Source organism: Protopterus annectens, chromosome 1.part1 (genome assembly GCF_019279795.1).
Source record: "Protopterus annectens isolate FY-2018-M chromosome 1.part1, PAN1.0, whole genome shotgun sequence".
NCBI lineage: Eukaryota > Metazoa > Chordata > Ceratodontiformes > Protopteridae > Protopterus > Protopterus annectens.
In genome coordinates this window covers 1,599,747,582-1,599,767,675 of record NC_056726.1, presented here as the reverse complement: position 1 = coordinate 1,599,767,675, position 20,094 = coordinate 1,599,747,582, and the positions used below count along the sequence as shown (strand labels likewise).

Sequence of the window (20,094 nt, the reverse complement as noted above, 5' to 3'; positions counted from 1 at the left end):
TTTTGAGATAATCTGAGGCAAATGCCACCACGAAACAGCAAAATGTTGGGAAAAAGTGTCAGGCTTGAGTTACTGGAACTTCTCCATCCTTTGTCCGTGTCCTTGGGGTCTAATAAAACAAAACCATGCATTCTTATCAAGTACTAGAGCTCGAGTAAATTTAATAAATTAAATTTGTTATGGTATGAACTAATGCAAAGACAAAACAGAATATCTGACTATACAAATATAAGTACCAAATTACAGTTCATGAGGAGAACCAAATCTTTTTAACATGATCCCACAAAATTTTGTCAAAACAACCCTTTTTATACCTTAAGAGACATTAAGTATAGTATGTGGCACACATGGTATGATATAGTTTTAACAAATTAAAATTAAAATCTTACAACTACTCTTCATAATACCCCTCCACAAGGGTGGAAATTCTACAGAACCCTCAAATTGCAGGCCTACTGCCATATTACCCCACTTATCCAAGATACTGGAAAAATGTATACATAGACAAATACTAAACCACTTCTTACAGGCAACCTAATTTCACCCACACAGCACGGTTTCCGACCGTCACACAGTACTACCACTGCCATCTTATCTTTCACACACAACACTGCCCAAGGCAGAGATGATAAACTTGTATCAGGTCTATTCCCTGACCTATCCAAAGCATTTGATGCAGCTTCCCATCCCATCCTGCTAAACAAAGTTAACAACCTACGACTCCCTACCTCCACTCTCTCCTGGTTTAACAGCTACCTCTCAAACAGATTTCGGTCCATCAGATGGCAAACATCTTTCTCCCCTTTCCATTTTGTTAATACCGGGATGTCCCAGGGTTCTATTCTAAGCCCCCTACTTCTAAATATATTTATAAATAACCTCCATGTCTCCTGTCCCCAACTCTACCTTAATACAGCACGCAGATGATTCCACAAACACATCCGACAATATACAAAATCTCCACACTGTCACTCAACAATCTCTGTGCCTAGTAGAACAATGGCTAACTGAAAACAACCTGCTTCTCAACCTCAAAAAGACCAGAGGCGTCTCCTTATCCTTCCAAAAACCCTCAATCCAGCTAAAGACAACTTCATCTAATCCTTAGATAATACAATTAATCACCACCAACTCAAACACAAAATTGCTTGGCGTTACTATAGAAGACCAATTAAAATTCGACCTACATATCTTAAACTGTATCAAAATCCAATCAAAAACTAGGTCTTCTATACTGCAACAACAAATATATACCTAACAAATCTAGACCTATACTAGCTCAAACATTTATTTTACCATCCCTGCTGTATGTTGCTCCCATACTTTAACCTCCAAAATAACCTTAACCAAACCAGAAACCACCTATAGCACGATTCGTAGCCAGTTGCAGCTACAAATCCCATCACTGTATAAAAGGTTAAGATGGCCTGAGCTCCCCACATACTACAAATTGCACACAGCATCCTAAATAGCCCCAACTCCTTACCTTGCATCCATAATTACACCCTACACACCCAATCGTAACCTCAGAAGCACACAACAAAACCTTCTGCAGGTGACCAAGACAAACAAAAATACTGGAAAACTTCTTTACAATCATTCAATTGCATACTCATGGAGCAAACATCCACTGTCCCTTCGCTCCACTACCAAAAGTGGCGAATTCAAAAAGCAACTAAAAATTTCCAACATGTATGGATATGTACTTGTCAGAAAATTACCTAATACATTTTTATTTTCTCGCAATTAACGTACCTGCCTGGTATCTACCTAAACTGTCTACATACATTACTCTCTCTGCAGTTAGTACCTATGACATTAAATGCATCTTTGTTGTACTATGCCATGATGTTACTCTGATTTTTTTTTTTATTTTATTTTAGACATTGCTAGATTCCTTGTAAATTTTTATTTATTTACTTATTTTACAGTTTATCAGGATAGTCCATTGGGCCTAGAAGAGCCCGTTTTCAATGGAGGCCCGGGGAGAAAAGCGCCATCAGAAATTATACAAATGTGAAAAATGCATAACAAATGAGTAACACAGTAGTATAATACAGACATTCTGTAGATGTAAGACATTATATGGATGTAGGACCTTATGGAATTTAGACAAGTCAATAACAAATGAGTAACACAGTAGTATAATACAGACATTCTGTAGATGTAAGACATTGTACAGATGTAGGACCTTTTGCAATTTAGACAAGTCAATAACAAAGGAGTAATACAGTGATATAGTACATTTTCGAAGAAGAAAAGAAATTTGAAGAAAAATAAAATATGAGAAAGATTGTTGGTACATATTTACAAATGTGTTTGTATGGTGGGAATATCAGTAGGGGAGAAGGAGATATGCAAAAGGTATAATATGAAAGTTATGGGGATACGTTTTGGGGAAGGAAAGGGAGAACAGTACAAAGACGTAGAGTGTGGAACGTAAAGAGTAGATGTAGGTTAGTCGGAGGTATGAAAAGTGTGAGGGTGGGAGTTAATGGGGTGAGAACAGGAGCATTCCCAGAGGGATACAAGATGGGAATGTAGCAGGGCATTCCCAGAGGGATACAAGATGGGAATGTAGCAGGGATTTAAAGGTGGAATGGTTATGGGTGGTGCAGATGAGAGGTGGCAGGAGTTCCAAAGATGTGCTAGACAGAAGGATAGAAGTTGTTTGCCTGGAGGATGAGCATGTTTGTGAAGTTCAATTAGATTCTGGTTATTTGATCTCAGAATTCTCAGGTAAATGCATTTTGAGAGAAAAGGCAAGAGAGGGACAGAGAGATGGACTGAAGATAAGTTTATGAGCTTGGGTGAGTCAAGTAAAGGTAAGGTAATTGGGGAGCTCTAGCCAGTTTAGTTTGTGAAGGGCATTGCAGTGGTGGGTGGAGAACTTGTAGCCTGTAGCAAACTTGGAAATTTTGTTGTAGCAGGAAGAGAGTTTTGTCTTGTGGGATGCTTGTAAGAAGTAGGGCACCATACAGGAGGGAAGAAATGAGGTATGTAGTAGACAGAACAAACTTAGTGGAGGAAGTAAGATAGCGATTGTGGCAGTAAAGCATACCAAGTTTCTGGTGGGTTTTCTTGATATTGTTGTGTATGTGGATATCAAATTTAAACTGGTTTTAATCGATGAGGACAAGTAATAGTTTGGCATAGGGTACTATTTTGAGTGGGGTATTGTTTTGGCTGGTGATAGAGAAAGTGTTCTGGTCTATTCTTGTCTATAGTAATGTTTTTAGAGGGAGTAAATAACCCAAGTTTAGTTTTTGTTGCATTGAGAGCTAGATGGTTATCTAACATCCACTGCTCGGTGGAAGAGAAGGCCTCGAGTTAAATTTTGGAGTGAAAAAGTGGAGGTGACAGAACAGATGATTGTAGAGTCATCTGCATGTTGGATTAATTTAGCACTGGGGATGGACTGGCGGAAGTCATTGATGAAAATGTTAAACAGTAAGGGACCAAATACAGAACCCTGGGGCATACCTGTAGGAGTCTTAAGGAAGGAGGTGGTGGATTTTTTCCATTTGACTGCTTGTTGTCTGTTGGACAGGTAACTATTGAACATGTTGACAGAGGAGACTGATAGGTTAGAGAGTTTTGATAGAAAAAGGTTGTGAGAGATAGTATCAAAGGCCTTGGACAAGTCCAAGAGGAGGGCTGACACTAGATGACTGGAGTCACGAGATTTATTGATGGTTTCAAGGAAGGAGAGGAGAGCAGTGGTAGTACTGTGGCCAAGTCTGAACCCATGTTGTGTGGGGGTAAGCAGATGGTTATTCATGAGGTAGGGTAGTAGTTGTAGGTGAATGCATTTTCTAGTATTTTTGCGATGGGGGATAACATGACAATAGGATGGAAATTGGGAATATTGTTGTTGTTGTTGCCTCCTTTATGAGTGGGAATGATAAAGGCCTTTTTCCAGAGTTGGGGTGCTTAGCTTTCTTGGACTGAACAGTTTATTAAAATGGAGATAGGGAGAGCAGTGGCTTTGGCAGTTATTTTTAGAAAGTAGAAAGGAAGGTTGTCTGAGGCGTTAGAGCAAGGTTTCAGGTTAGAAAGGAGCCTTTTTATGAGAGAGGTGAGGATGGGCTTGATGGACAAGGGAGGAAGATGAGAGCTGGTAGTGTTAGTGATGGCAGAGATAGGAAAGGGTGGTGGTGGCGTATTGTTGGTGAAGGATGTTGTTAGGTTGGCTATGGTCTCAATGAAGAAGGAATTAAACTGGATGGCTAAGGCTAGGTCGGAGGCATCTGGGTCAGGGCAGGGATTGTCTTTTTTGCCAAGATTGAGGAGGGTGGTGATACCGTTCCAGAATTTCTTGGGGTTTGTCATGGCTATTTTGAAGTACAGAGAAGTAGGATTTACTGTCGGACATAAGTTTCTTCACTTTGTTTCAAAGTAATCATTCAGGGAGGAGGGAGTTTTAATTTTATGGTGGTGTTTCAAGGCTTTGTCGCCTTGGTATATGATGGTTATGGTTTCTTTGGATAACCATGGCGCAGTGTTGCTTTTGATTATTTTGTTTTTTGTAGGTCCAAAGGTATTTAATAGGTTTAGGAATGTTGTATTGAAGTAGGAATAGGTTTGATAGCTTAATGCTAACCAAATTTCTCAAACATATTGTTACTGCATTCTCAAAATACTGTACTTTTGCCTTGTATATATTCGTATTGTATATTTCTCTGTTTTTGTACCGTTATGTATCTTACAACTTGAATTGTTAGGTTTTTCTTATTTTTTTAATTAATTATTTTCCTGGAGCTTTTCTCCTTGGGTCTCCGCTGAAAAAGGGTTCTCTGGGCCCAGTCGGACTAACCCGGTTAACAAATATAAAAATAAATTAATAAAAAATTACTCATCCTGTTCACATGAAAAATGTATGTATGTAAGCATATCATGGTTCTTTTACTAAACAAAAAACCTAAATCCAGTCAAGTCTTAAACTGTTCGCCATCTTAAAGTCACACTATGAACTTTTGCACTTGAAAAAACTTCATCAGGATAAGTTATGGCATAGGTTTACCTAAGCTCTTTTTGTTCTCCTCAATTAAATTTAAGTCACACAGATATGAAATTTGACCAAGACAGAGAGGAATAAATATGCACGTTGACTTGCTCATTTCAGGCTGCAGTTAATCTAAAAATGCATCTCTACAAATTCAAAATAACAATATATAAAAAAAACTCTATACATTTACTATGTTTTCTCTATTCTCATTACAATATGCTTTTTTTTTTTTTTTGAAATTGTCACTGCAAAAACAATGCAATTAGACAGGGTACATATATCGAAAGGTAGCCAACTTGAAATTTGGAGTGCCAACAGTTGAAAGCACACGATATTGAGGGGCACAACAATCACCGTTTTTGACAGAAAATCATTGCTGTTTGGATATCTCATTGCATGCCATCAGTAATTATCTTCTTTTGATAAATGTTCCTCTTTCGTGTTGGTGCACCCACACAGCTGGTATATACAAAGTTTGGGGTAGGGGTGACCGTTTCCAGTTTTACATTTCGGCTTTTCTCATACTTGGGGATTTGGCTTTTGACATCACAGTACAACCAATGAGACAGCCATCTAGACAGACACCGTTACTGACTTTCTTACTTTAAAAAAAAAAAAAAAGTCTTAAGCAAATGATACAAAAAGCTGCCCTTTCTTGCAGAAGGACTTTGCCTACCAACATAATATCCAGGCTGCCTACGCACATCTACATGGTAAAGGTGGTAGCCTCATTAGAGTACTGAACAAAGAATACAGGTAAATGTGTTGAATGGTTCAGATTTGTTTCAACTGTAACTTTAAAACACAATCTCTGTTAAAGTTAATAGAATAATGTTTTTTTCAAACAGCCTAAGTAACACCAAAAGAAATAAGGTATTCCTGGAAAAGAACAACTTTGACCTTGAAGAAGAAGAAAGCTCAAAATAATGAAAGAAGACGCTTCTATAGAACAAAATAATATTTCAAAAGGGACACACAACACCTGAAGTGGCATCCAAGGAGAAAAAGTACCTGTCAAAAAACAGGGTCATGAAGTTCTAATAGGAATGAAGGCTACAAATGGCAGTTAAGTGAACTTACAAATTTCCAATGGATACCTTAAAACTTTTAAAGTGGGCAGAGGATAAGTCTAGACAAAGTACGACAGTCCACAAAGAAAATCTCTTCTACTTGCCTTTTTTTAGAGTTTTAGGAGAGATGGCCTCCATGATGAAGAACAGATACTGCCTCCATCAGAAAAGACTGCCGTGCTAACCATTAATAACATCAGAGTAACTAAGTTCCGAGGACAAGAAGATCCAGAGGGGTCCCACAAGACAAGCAGGTAAAAAGAATCACGTGTGGTGACCACCAATGGGAAGAGTTGGGAAATCAACTCTGCCCAAGTCAAAATGATGCCATCAGAATGACATATGCCTTGGAAAGCAAACCTTTAGTACAAGGGAGACAAAGTCTTACTAAGGCATGCCAAGTCCTGCCACTGGGTGAAAAATTGGGCTGAAGTTAATCATGACACTTGGTAGGAAAACATATCATAAACTGAGTAATCCCACTTCCTGCTTACAGACAATGCCTGCTCAGACCACAGCTTATTTGTTATCAAGACCTCACAGTACCCCACCAAACAGCAGATACATCTGCTGTGACAGCAACAAACAGGATTTCAGGAAGGAATGGTCTTCGTTTCAGTAGTTGGGTTAAACAGATCACCAAGCTGCAAACACTGTGCAGATCTTTAACAGCTTCCCAAGACTACTATCACAAGAGGGTTTTCATGCGATACCTGGCATGAAACACCACCATTAGACCCAAAGCCTCAAGATACATGCTGGCTCTGGAACCTGACTAACAGACGTACACAAATTACTTTCAGAATGTACCGAATCCTTCCAAGGGGCAAATACCCAACAAGTCCTAGAATGCATTTTGATCAATCAAACCACGTCACCAAACAGTAAATAAAAAATGAAACCTAGGGAATAACCTACAAAAACTCAAAACATCAATCAGCAAAAATTGAGACTTTTCAAAGCTCACACCACCAAAGGGGAGAAACATATGCAGCATATACCCCCTCTGAACTAAAAGACTTCCAGGCATACGCACCAGGAAATATATACCCAAGGGAGTACTCTGATGTTACACTTTGTGAATACTGCAGAGTTGAGATTAGATCAAAGGGACTGGAAGGAAACTGGTAAGTAAATGACCAGTACTATGGAATTTAATAAAATCACAAACACAAATCAAACATCAAGAATCATAAAACTAAATGTAGCAGATTCACCAATGTATACTGTAGATGCACAATCCTAAAAATATTGTACTTTAGGAATATAGCATTATATTTTAGGAATATGTTAAATGAGAATTTGAACTTGTTCACATAAATCTGGCAAGAAGTTGGTTCCACAAGACAGGGGCAAGCTACGAAATAGTCTGCCTAGTGTTACCAAATCGGTCCATTGACTGGCTGAAGATCTGAGTTGCCTGCCAGAACACAGGAACTGAGCAACTATTTTAGATAGATGGGACCCAGGCTGCGAGGGGGTAGGTTAAAACTAGAATTTTAAATATACATCAGGCCGCACCCCATAGCAAACCCAGATCCCAGAGGATCAGAACAAGTCCTATCATGCAAAAGTGCTACTCAGCAATCTTGCAGAAGAATTGTACATCCTCTGGCAATCAGACAGTTGGCAAATCATTTGCCCAAGGTAAACGGCACTGCTATAGTTTAAGACATCATCAGGACATTTACTACCACCGCCAAGTCCAAAGAATATATTAAGTGCATGACCTAGGATTAATTGTAGATACTGAAATAGAAACGTCCTCCCTAATCACAGCTGAATCATGGCCCTTGAGCATTAGTCAGCTGTCAAACACACCCAGATCAGTTGGAATTTCTATATCAAATTCACGATTTCCCCCACTGGTGATCAAGAGGTAGAGCAGAAGACACTATGGATAGATAACAGATATGCATTAATGGAGCCCTCCTCTTCTGCCACATCCGAGTTGATTCTGTACCAAAATCACCACCAAGTCCTCTAGGCACCAACATCAAGTATAGCTTCCTGGTTAAAGGGTGGAGTCTGGATATAAGTGTACGACCAGCACAATGGCCTCCATTCAGCAGCAGCATGCAAATCATTAACCATAATGGGCCAAACAGAGCCCTGAGGAACTCAATCTTCCAGGTGGACTGGATCAGAAGAATTAATTCCTAAAAACCACTATCCCCTTGCAACAAAGCAAGAAGCGAGAGGCAAACTAGAGTATAGCATCTGTACAGCTATAGTAAACTTTCAATAATACAAAAGGATTCAATGGTTCAAGGTGCTGCAGCCAGAGAGAGATCAAGAACAACAAATAAGGAATACAATCTCTGATCTCTTGCCATCAGCAGGTCATTAGCTCAACGAATCAGAATTGTCTCACTTCTACACTTAGGTCTAAAACCAGACAGATATTGGTCTAAAAGGCCACAAGATCAGAGATTTGAACAAATCTGTACATAAATCACCACTAACACAACCTCTCCAATAACGAGGAGGTTACAAAAGAGATGTAATCTTCCATGAGGTCAGAATTAAGCATTGCATTTTAGGATCGGAGTGATCAAGGTCTCTCTGCAAAAAAACATTCCCATCTTTAACTACGATCTAACAATAACATAACCAAGCTCAGTCCAGCAAAAATTTGGCACGTCAGCAAAAGGAATCACTGCAATATTCTACAGGCAGCTTATCTACAAAGAACTATATGATTCTTCACCTTTCCTGAGAACAGAACTGAGCAGCAAGATAAGACAGAGCCGCCCATCCTGCCTAGCACTCAGAACAATGCAGACAGGTGGAATGGATGCAGTGGAGATCTCAATGAACACAAAAACATATCTGCATAAAAGATCTTCATATATTACATAGCACAGTGTAAATCCAGACTAAGTCTGACCTCAAAAGCAAGTCCTATGCTATGCGTGCTCTAATCTCAGTCCTTACCTTGAGTGATCTTGACTCATGCTCATATCATGGTTCACACCATGCAGCAGACAAAGTATATACACAAAGTGAGGGGGAAAAAAAAGCATCCACAGCACCAGCACCAGTCACGGTAGTATAAACAAGTTACTCCAGCTTACAAGTTGTTGTGATCTATACTGATCACCTGTAACAGTTGGTGCTGGCCTACTTAGAAATGAAGGAATATTCTGACTTATTCTGCTTATTTTATGTTCAAGCAAGTGTCTCGGGCATCTAAACAGCACATCCACCTGCCTTCGTACAGAAAGTGATGAAAGGACTGACTGAAAGTCTACCATTCTAAAGAGCTTGTGGGCAACAGCATGTAGGTGGCTCAAGTCTAAAATGGGCCTGAGGTCCCTTCTCTTCAATGGTACAAAAAACAATCTGGAATAGTATCAAAGTTATTGGTGACTTAACAAGGCCTCTTGGACATCTCTCATTTCTAACAGTTTTTGCAACTCTTCTTGCGTAATGTTTCTAGTGGGACAGTACACATCTAGCAAGGGAAATGAGAGAGGAAAATGTAGGAAAGACAAAGATAAGAAGTAGACTTTGCCTATGACATTTCCTACCCATGCCTCGAGTTACAAGAAGCCAAGCTACAAATTGCAGACCATCTCAGAGGAGATGTTCTAGAGAAAGTGAGAACTACTGCAACCCACTGTAGGGTTGTCCATGACCTCCCAGGAAATGCTGAAAGTCACATCCTCTCGACCAACAACCTTAGAAAAGATGCTGTGGGGGAATAGGAATGAGGAAAAGCGGGCATCACCGACTCATCTGCAACTCCGAGAAAAAAAACAGTGTGGAAAATGGTACTTAACATCTTCAGCTGTACGTCTATGCCCCTTTTCCTTCATGCTATTCTTCATGTGTTCATCAACTGAAGGACCGGACAATGGGGACCCCCTTCAAATGGAGTCTAAAAAGGACACCTCTGTATTCTCAGCAAATGCATTAAGGAGCAACCAAGAATGCTGGCATAAAGCTATGCTGGATCCTGCCACTCTAAAAGCCCTGGCCTTGCTGCTGTATACTAGATGAACCACCCCATAAGGATGCTATTGTGACAGCGATGGATGCCTGCATCCTTCAAAGACCTCTCTGGATGTCTAGCTACAGCATGCCACATTTCATCCAAATAGTCTCACTGAAACTATAAGAGTTAATCAGGTAGTTAAATGCATTCAACATGGATGGCAAATCTAAATATATGCATCCCAAAGTGGTAAATTCATTACCAGGGGATGAATGTTACAGCCTGGTGAGAAGGATTCACTTCATGTCAGCTACCAAAATCTTAAGCTTCAAGTTTGGGAGTCTCTACCCAGAAAAACAAAAATTCCTAAAGGGGGTTTGAAAATGTGGCCTGCCCTCCCTGGAACCAAGCCAAACTGCTGTGATGTTCCTAACAGTGACATACTATGCAGCATTTCTGGAAACTTATACAGACCACCCCTCACCTTTCCTTCATTATTTACAGAATTTCACCAAAAGAAACTATATGCACTTGTAGTAACAGAAAGTACAGTTGTGTAAAATCTTACCATAACGGTAGATGTTCTTGCCTGCAGTATTCCTTATTAATGGGATTCATTGCCGCGAAGTCCTCCGCCCGGATAGTCTACAAAAGATGTCCATTGCTTTACGGTATGCTGAACGTCACCTGCTTACTCCTTGTGTAAAGTAGGGCATAAAGGTGACGTTCAGGCGTACCATCCTCAGAACAGATTGCCCCAGTAGGAACAGCAGTCCAAGGAAAACCAAGGAGTATTTAGACAGCCAGGAAGTGAAAAACAAAAAACAGGAAAATGCAAGGAAGGAGTGAATACCGCAGTAGTGAAGGCAAGGACATCTACCATTATGGTAAGATTTTACACAACTGTACTATGTCCTGACATTCACTGCTGTGGTATTCCTTACTAAAGGGAGAGTGCAAAAGCTCAAGAATAAACATGGGAGGAGGAAGCAGCACAGCTCTCCAAGAGGCCATGAAGAAAGGCAGCAGCAAAACCAGATCTAGCTCTGGAGATACCATCCAACTGGTAATGTTTGGTAAAGGTATGCACAGAAGTCCAAGCAGCAGCTTCAAGAATAGAATTGGCATATAAGCCTTTGGAAAAAGCACCAGAAGAAGCCACAGTTCTACTGGAATGAGCCTTAATAGAAGGAAGGCCTTGCCATGAAAAGTGTAACAAAAGGAAATAGCCTTTGAAATCCAAGTGGAAATAGTTTGCTCTGAAACAGTCAAACCTAAAGACCTAGGATGAAAGGAAACCAACTGGTCAGACTTCCAGACAGCTTTAGTTTTATCCAAATAAAATCTAAGCTGTCTATGCACATCTAAGGTATGCAGCACCCTCTCACTGTCAGATTGCAGACAGGGAAAAAAGTCAGGCAAATTAAAAGACTGATTAAGTGACAACTCGCAGTGGATGGCGCAGTGGTGCAGGGGTACCGCTGTTGCCTCAAAGCAAGAGGTTCTCCGGTTCGATTCTCGGCTGGGGTGCCTTCTGTGTGGAGTCTGCATGTTCTCCCCTGCATTCGTGTGGGTTTCCTCTGGGGTGCTTAGGTTTCCTCCCACATCACAAAAACATGCATCTGGAGCATTTCTCCCCGGGCCTCCGCTGAAAATTGGCTTTGTTCCAAGTCAGACTTTCCCGGTTGACAAATATTAAATAAATAAAATAAACTCAATGACCACCTTGGACATACAAGAAGGATTAATACGCAAGGACACCCCGTCCTCATGAAATATCAAAAAGGCGGACAAGCAATAAGTGCTTGCAACTCAGACATCAGTCTGACAGAAGTAAGAGCTAATAAAGAAAGTACAGTTGTGTACACAAACCGTACATGTAGATGTTAAGAGTGTATTCACTGTTGCAGTCATTACATTTGGGTTATCTGCTTGCAGGTAGCCCTCAGCCAGCCTGATTATCAAAGTCTTGGGTCCTGCGTCGGTTGCGGTCTCTTCTTCCCTGCCGTCAGGTAGTCTTGGGTATAAAGCATGCAGCCAACGCCATTACATCAGTTTTTCTTGCCCCAGATGTCAGGTGCCCCCACAATGGAAAGCAATTGTATACAAGATTACACCTCCAATTATAAGCAAAGACACCAGAAAGCTTAAATACAGTAAACAAGAAGAGAGGTATAGCAAATAGAAGTCAGGGGGGCTGGAGGGAGGGTAGCCAGGACTGCAACAGTGAATACACTCGAACATCTACATTTATGGTAAATGTACACAACTGTACTATGTTCTTCTTGTTTCACTGTTGCAGGTATTACATTTGGGTACACTCCCAAAGCTAAGGAAGGGAGGAGGCAATTAGAGAGCATTAGGACCAGCTATTAGGCCCTGCAAGACTGCAGTGGCCAAACCAGCTCTGGATTTAGAGAAAATATGCAAGTGGTAATGCTTGGTGAAGGTATGAACAGAACTCCAGGTAGCAGCTTCTAGGATGTCCCTGGTAGGAACACCTCTGAGAAAGGCTGTTGAAGTAGATGCAGCCCTGGTGGAATGTGATCTTATCCCCTATGGAGTAGGTTTTCCATGGTGCTTATAGCAGAAAAGAATGTAATGGCCTATCCAATCAGAAACGGTTTGCTTTGAAATGGCCTTCCCATCTGCCCCTGCAGCAAAGGCAACTAGCAGCTGTTCAGTTTTTCTGAGAGGATTAGTCCTATCCAAATAAAATCTTACTTGTCTGTGCACGTCCAGAGAGTGCAGTATTCGTTCTCCTTTGTTCTGTGGATTAGAAAAGAAGGATGGCAAATGAATGAACTGATTAAAGGCCACACTGGATACCACCTTGGGCATAAAGGAAGGATTGGTCCTGAGGGACACCCTGTCTGCATGGAAGATGATGAAGGGCTCCACTTGCCATGAGGGCCTGTAATTCAGACACTTTTCTTGCTGAAGTGACTGCTAGAAGGAAGGCTGTTTTCCAAGAAAGGAATTTCAACTCTGCAGTTGCAGCTGGCTCAAAGGGAGGTAGAGTGAGCTTTTCCAATACAAAGTTAAGGTCCCAGGCTAGAGTAGGGGCTCTCTTGGGTGGTCTTAATTTTTTTGCCCCTCTGAAGAATTGCTTCAGCAGTGGGGGAGAGAAGAGGGGTGGTTCCGTATTATAAATGTGCTGAAATGCCAGAGGCATGAATTTTAATAGAAGAGAAGGAAAGGCCCTTGTGAAGCATCTGTGTTAAGTATTGAAGAATTTGCGGTAAACTGGGCACTGTTATGCCCATCCCCTGAGTTTGGCTCCAGGAACAGAATCTTTTCCACTTTTCAGCATAGGATTTTCTAGTATAAGGCCTCCTTGCCTCCAGAATGACATGTAGCACTTGCTTACTGAGGGATGGTAATGGAGAGCTCAGGTAATAAGCCAGGCTGCAAGTTTCAGGGTTTGAAGTTGGGGGTGCAGAATCTGGCCCTCCTGCTGGGACAGCAGGGAAGGGGTCGGAGGCAGGTGCCATGGTCCCAGCAGTGACCCACTGCGCAAGAGGGGGTACCAGTGTTGGCGTGGCCAATCTGGTGCAATGAGTATTGTCCTTGGTTTGTCCTGTCTGATCTTTAGTAGAACTATGGAGAAGAGAAGCAGAGGGGAAAGGCATATACTGAGAGGTTTTCCCAGGTGAAGGACAGGGCATCCACTTTCCATGCTTGTCTGTGGGGAGTCCCTGTGCAGAACTTGTCCAATTGGTAGTTCTGAGGGGAGGCAAACAGGTCTATCTCTGGGCTGCCCCATTTGTTTCTCAACATGTTGAATATCTTTGGTTCCAGTTTCCACTCGTGTGGGTCCATGAGATTTCTGCTTAGGTCATCTGCCAGTGAGTTCAGCTTGCCTGGTAGGAACTGAGCCTGTAGGTGCACTTGGTAGCTCAAGGCTGTGTTCCACAGAGCCATAGCTAGTCTGCAGAGGGGGTATGAGTGAGTTCCCCCCGGCTTGTTTATGTACCACATAATAGTGGTGTTGTCGGTTTTTACCAATAATTGTCCTGAAAGGATGTGGTCCTTGAAGGCTGTCGGAGCATTCTGTACAGCTAACATTTCTTTTTGACTGATAAACAGGTGCATTTGACTCGGGTTCCATTTGCCCTGAATGCACTGCCCTGCCAAGTGAGCCCCCCCCCCAAGCATAGTCTGATGCATCTGTTGTTAGGGTTTGGGTGGCAAGGGGTAGAGTGAATGGCAGTCCCTTGTTGGGGTAGCAAGCCTCTGCCCACCAAAGGAATTATGTCTTTATACAAGGGATGATAGGAATCACCTATTCCAGGTCCTGAGAATGTTGACACCATAGGCTTGTAGATACCATTGTAGTTTCCTCGTATGCAGTCTTTCATATGGAATTAGTAGGATGCAAGAGGCCATGAACCCCAGAGCTTGCAGTATTTTCCTTGCAGTTAACTGGGTCTTTGTGGCCAGTAATTTGAAGAAGGCTGTCAGATAAACTTGTTTCTCTGGCGTGAGGTAGGCCATCTGGGAAGTTGTGCTCAAGCTTGCACCCAGGAATACAATTTGTTAGCAAGGTACTAGCTGAGATTTCTTTTCGTTTATGGTGTACCCCAGTGAGGTTAGCAGTTTCTTTACAAATGCCAGATGATTTAATAGTATGTCCTGGCTTTCTGCCTGAATTAGACAATCCTCCCACATCCCAAAGACATGCTGTAGGTGGATTGGACACTAGGCGTGTGTGCGTGTGCCTTCTGTAGAAGGTTGGGTGCCGGGCTGGTAACTCCACTGCCAATGAGTGGACAGGTGATCCGCTGTGGCGACCCCTAACCAGGAAAAGCCAAAAGAAGAACTTTAAGGTGAGAAATGAGAAGCTCTGCACTCTCAAATTTGTAGGGATACTTCATAAGACTAAACAGCTACCCCCTCCTTTTTGTGGAGTCTATCAGAGTAGAGGATGTTGTAGCCTGGAACAAGTACTTCAGAATCTTTACAGGAGGTTTAAGCCAGTATTCATAGACTGTTGCATAAAATAGGTAAGAGATAAACTTACGTGTAGTAGCCCTCAACCTATACAAAAGATTAAGGTACAAGGAACGCAAAAAAGGACTGATTTAAGAATACCAGCTACGTTTTAGCCCAAGTGTTTCAATCAAACTTGAATTTTGAGAGTGTCCGGGATTATGATCAATCATCAAGGTACACTACATAGAGAATGGAAATACTTAAACAAAAGTTAGCAACTTAAAACACATCGCTGAATATGATTTCGTCATTACATTTAATTTTCTCTCCCACCCACCCACTCACTCACTCACTCACTCACCCACCCACTCACTCACTCACTCACTCACTCTCCCAATGACAATCACTTTGGGCAAATAATAAGACAGTACAACTAAATGTAGTTGACTTACACGTGTTTTTCATTCCACCAATACTACTACAGAATGGTGTCAACATGTAATAACCATTCTTGCTTTTCGATTTTCGCTCCCATCTCCCATTCCATTTCTTGACTGAAATATGTAAAGGCATGAGAGGCAAGGTACTCACCGTTGACTTCTTCGAAAGCATCTCTCTGGACATAGCATCCATAAGACGTTCTTTTTCTTCATGGTACCGCCGCAATTGCTCTAAAATACTTTCCATACTTTAAATTTAGGAATAACCTTCACTTTGAAATGCACATCAACCACGTTGACACCACAACACAGACCCAAGCTTTACCGGAAATACTTTGCATGTAGATCTGCAACTAAACTCTCCGACAACGGAACCACCGAAGGTCCGTCAGTGAAATGTATCCCCCATGTTGAGTTCCTAAAACATTTAGTTGTTGCTTGTATTAAATGATTTAAGTGCATCGGTAATGTGTGCATGTCGTAAGGTAAAGTAAGACAGGTGCTGAAGAAGATAAAGCTACAGAGCTAGGTAGAGTAAGACAGGTGCTGAAGAAAGTAAAACTCCAGGTCCATTCTCTGAAGCATGCCCTTATTTTTTATTTTATTTTTAAAGAAAAAATAAAATTGTACGTGTGTTTTTTTACCAAGTAGCTTGAGGGCTGCCACGTCTTTGTAATTCATCCTGCTGCTTACTGCATTACGAGGATGCTGTTGACTATTATAAATAATGCTGATTGGAGGTTGGCGTAATGGTTAGAAACACAAGCTGCAGGGTTTGATTCTCACGTGGGGTAATTGTCTAGACTTAAAAATGGCCCATGAGGGTAGTTAGCCTAGTACTTATCTATGAACATCTAAGGAAAAAAAAATAACGTGTATGCTATTTATTTTGCCAAATGAATTACTTCTTGTTGTGGCACAAACTGTTCCCTGATTGAGAATTTGGGGAGTAGGAGATACAGGATTTGCTTAAGTGGAAAAAAAACTGCGGGTCACTGTAAAAGAGATTAATGGTGCTTATTTTCAGAAAGTGTATGTTCCTGACAGCAAAAAGCTGAAGTGTACATTACTGTGGTCATAATTTTAATAAGCCAGTATCAAAATGGCATTGATGAACACAGACAGTGATTTTCCTGAGGAAAGTGCGTGTGTGTGTGTGTGTGTGTGTGTGTATGTGTGTGTGCATGCACTTGAGAGAAAGGGGGGCAGAGAAAGTATAAGGCATTACCACTAAAACCACTGATAAGGTTTGATTTGTGTGAGCATGTGTGTTGTATTAACTTTATATGTGTGAGAGTTTAAATGTATTCTGCAGCTGTTATTTTCTTACTTGATCACAGTTAGACATATGAAGTGTTACAGTCAAATTGTGCCTATAAGTACTGAATTCAGTGGCAGCCTTTGGTTGAAAATGACTGAAATCTGTTGACCTTTGATCACATTTAAACAAGCATTGATCTGGTTTGTCATGACTGATGCATATTTAAAGGAATCAAGCTGGTCTACACTGCTAGGTTAGTTTTTTTTTATTTAATCACAGTGACAGATATGAGGTGTGCAGCAGTCCATTAAGTGGCTATAATTGGTGAGTGTGGGGAAATCTGTAAATGAAAGAAACTTACACTCTGTTTTCTCTAAACAACAGATAAAAAAAACACAGAAGAAGCAAAAAACACCAACTACAGAAGCATAAAATCCAAAAATGTTTAATACTCCAGCACCTCAGCTTGCAAGCCTTTCACAGAGTTAACATTACAGTAGCACAAGTTACATTTAAATAACAAATATCACATAATTAGTCAATTAAATAAAACGATTAAACATAAACTAATAGTTAACACTTATTGCAGAAAAGCCTTCCACTCAAGTTCTTTGTTTAAACCATGAGGCACCAAAGTTCCAAACTTTAAAATACAGACTGCTTCTTTATATAAAAGTTTATTTTTAAGTGTAGCACCATCCTTAACCAGAATACTTTCAAACTGGTGCAAGACCCCAAGTGTACTGCATGAAAATGTGCTGCCACAGGGCTATCCAAATTTTGATTCTTAATGTGTCTAACATGCTCTTTTACTCTGATTTTAAACATTCTTTTGGTTTCTCCTATATAGAAGAAACCACAAGGGTATGAGAGAACAGTAAACCACTCCCTTGGACACACAGGAGAAAATAGCCCTAGGCTGAAAAGAAGCACCATTTATTTTATAAAAAGTCCTGACCACATTAATACAAATAGAACATTTACTACAGGGAAATGTAGCAGAATTTTGTAGAAGAATAGTTTACCATGTCTTTTATATTTCTGGCTCTCTTATAGGAGACAGTAAAGGAGTCAGGTACATTCTTAACCCCAAAACTTCCCCTTATGTAAGAATGGCCAGTAATATCTTAAGGTTTTTACCAACTCGACACTATAAATATTATAAGAAGTGACAAAATATATCTTTTTATCACTGGTATTCCCTGCATGACTGCTGTATCTATTCACAGACTTCATATCTGGAACATCAACCACACTACTGGTATCCCTTCTCAAGCACAACAATTTATTCAGAGAATTAATAATTAATTAATTACTATATCCCCTTTGTTTAAAGGCCATACAAGAATGTAAAATCTTTTCCTTGAGAGACTGAATGTTATTACACAGCCTGTTTATTCTGAGCAACTCATTATAAGGCAAAGCCTTTAAAAATGGGGGGGGGGGGGCAGCTGTTACTATCTAGAAAATGAGTACCATCATCAATTTTTTTATGAATCTTTGTAATAATCATATTATCTATAATATTTAATTCCAAATCTAAAAAAAACAACCAAAATGCCTTTTTGTACACCATCAAATTGTAAACCAAAATGGTTTTCCTGAAGAGAAGCTATAAAAGAATCCACTAGCCATGCACCGCCCTTACATAAAAAAAATTAAATTCTCACTAAATCTATTATAAAGAACAACATACTTATTGAAAAGCTCTGACTTCGACATAAACTCTAACTCAAATAAACCCATTACCAAGTTAGCATACATGGGTGCAAAAGATGCACCCATTGCTGTACCTTGCATCTGTTGGTAGATGCAGTTATATTAAAAAAAGTTATGGGTTAAACTAAAATGTAACGATTCTATAACAAAGGTGCTGACCAGGCTAGTGCCTAGGAAAAACCTAAGAGCTTCAAGTCCCACCTGATGTGTAATACTCATGTAAACGCTCTTGACATCAAGAACCAGACAGAAAAAGCCTTCTTGACAAGTGATGGACTCAATATTTGACTAATGATGTGATATTTGTTATTTAAATGTAGCTTGTGCTACTGCGATGTTAACTCTGTGAAAGACTTGCTAGCAGAGGAGATAGAGTATTAAACATTTTTGGATGTTACACCTCGTTTTCATCTGATCACAGCAAAATAGTCATTTATCTAGCTTGGTAGGGCTATTGCTGAATTATGTGAATTAAGTTAAACTATATTAATGTGGACATGTTTTATCACAGTCAGACATCTTAGATGCCCAGTCAATAAAATGCCTACAATTGATAGCAGCCATCTATAGGTAAAATGATTGAGTTCTGCTGTCATTTCATTACAGTTAAACACTCACTCATCTGCTTGGCAAAGGAAGTCTGTGTGTGTGTGTGTGTGTGTGTGTGTATATATATATATATATATATATATATAAATATAAATATATATATATATATATATATATATATAAATATATATATATATATATATGTGTGTGTGTGTGTGCGTGTGTGTGTGTATGTATGTATTTATTTAATGTTTGTTGACTGGGAAAGTTTAACTGAGAACACGCCTTTTTTCAGTGGAGGCTGGGGGGGGGGGGAGGCCCAACCAGAACAAAGATGGTTGCAAATAAATTATACAATGCATAAGCTCATATAGTAGTGGTATATACAAGAATAACAAGATATAAATAGAGCTATTCAAGAATAGATAGAGAAGCTGACTATACAAGAGAAGGATAGAGGGAATTAGTTATTTTTCTTTGTTTAGGTAGGTATGATTAACTAAGAGAGAAGTGAACTTAGACTAGGATGTATTAGAGAAGTTCAGAAAGAAAGAAAGAGAAGAAGGATGAGGCAGAGAGGGATACACAGGGGATCTAGAACAAGAGTGTAGAAGGGGAAATAGATGGGAAACAGAGACTCCTAACTGGCTGAGTGAATACAGATAAACAGTAAGGTGTAGTGAAGTGAAGCCTAAAAGAAGACAGGAAGGGGTGGAATCAGCCAGGTGTAAGACAGGAACAGAGACAAGAATTAGACAGGTAAGATTTGAAGAGAAATTTGAATTGTAGGTTATTTGGTGTGGTAAGTATGTTTTGGGGGATTGAGTTCCATGTTCTGGCAATGCAGTTGGAGTAAAGAGACTCACCAGAAAAGTTTGTAGCTTTTGTGAGTTGTAAGAGGAATTTGTCAAAAGGTCTAAGTAGGCTTTTATTAGATTGTGGTTGAAGTAGGCTGCAGAGTGCGGGACACCTGTCTGGGAGGTAAAGTATGCCATAGGCCATAGTGAGTTGGGTTCCACTGTATTTGGCATTCATCAGACCAGTCATTGAGTACAATACCCCATTTGGTATGTACCTAAACAGGCATGTCCAATAATTGGAACATCCACAGAGGTTCCTCACTAAATGAATATAGGGCTTAAGTAAAATGTCCTATGCAGACACTTCAAGGC

At 40.2% G+C, this 20,094-nt stretch overlaps 1 protein-coding gene across 1 annotated transcript in view; it reads right to left on the bottom strand.

Moving 5' to 3' along the window:
• Nucleotides 1-15,759, bottom strand: part of SF3A3 (splicing factor 3a subunit 3) — a 731,641-nt gene extending 715,882 nt beyond the window's left edge. Inside the window, exon 1 of the mRNA XM_044083506.1 lies at nucleotides 15,545-15,759. Coding sequence (XP_043939441.1) covers nucleotides 15,545-15,640 — 96 coding nt within the window. The 5' untranslated portion in view covers nucleotides 15,641-15,759. The remainder of the gene's footprint in view (nucleotides 1-15,544) is intronic.
• Between the last annotated feature and the right edge of the window lie 4,335 nt (nucleotides 15,760-20,094).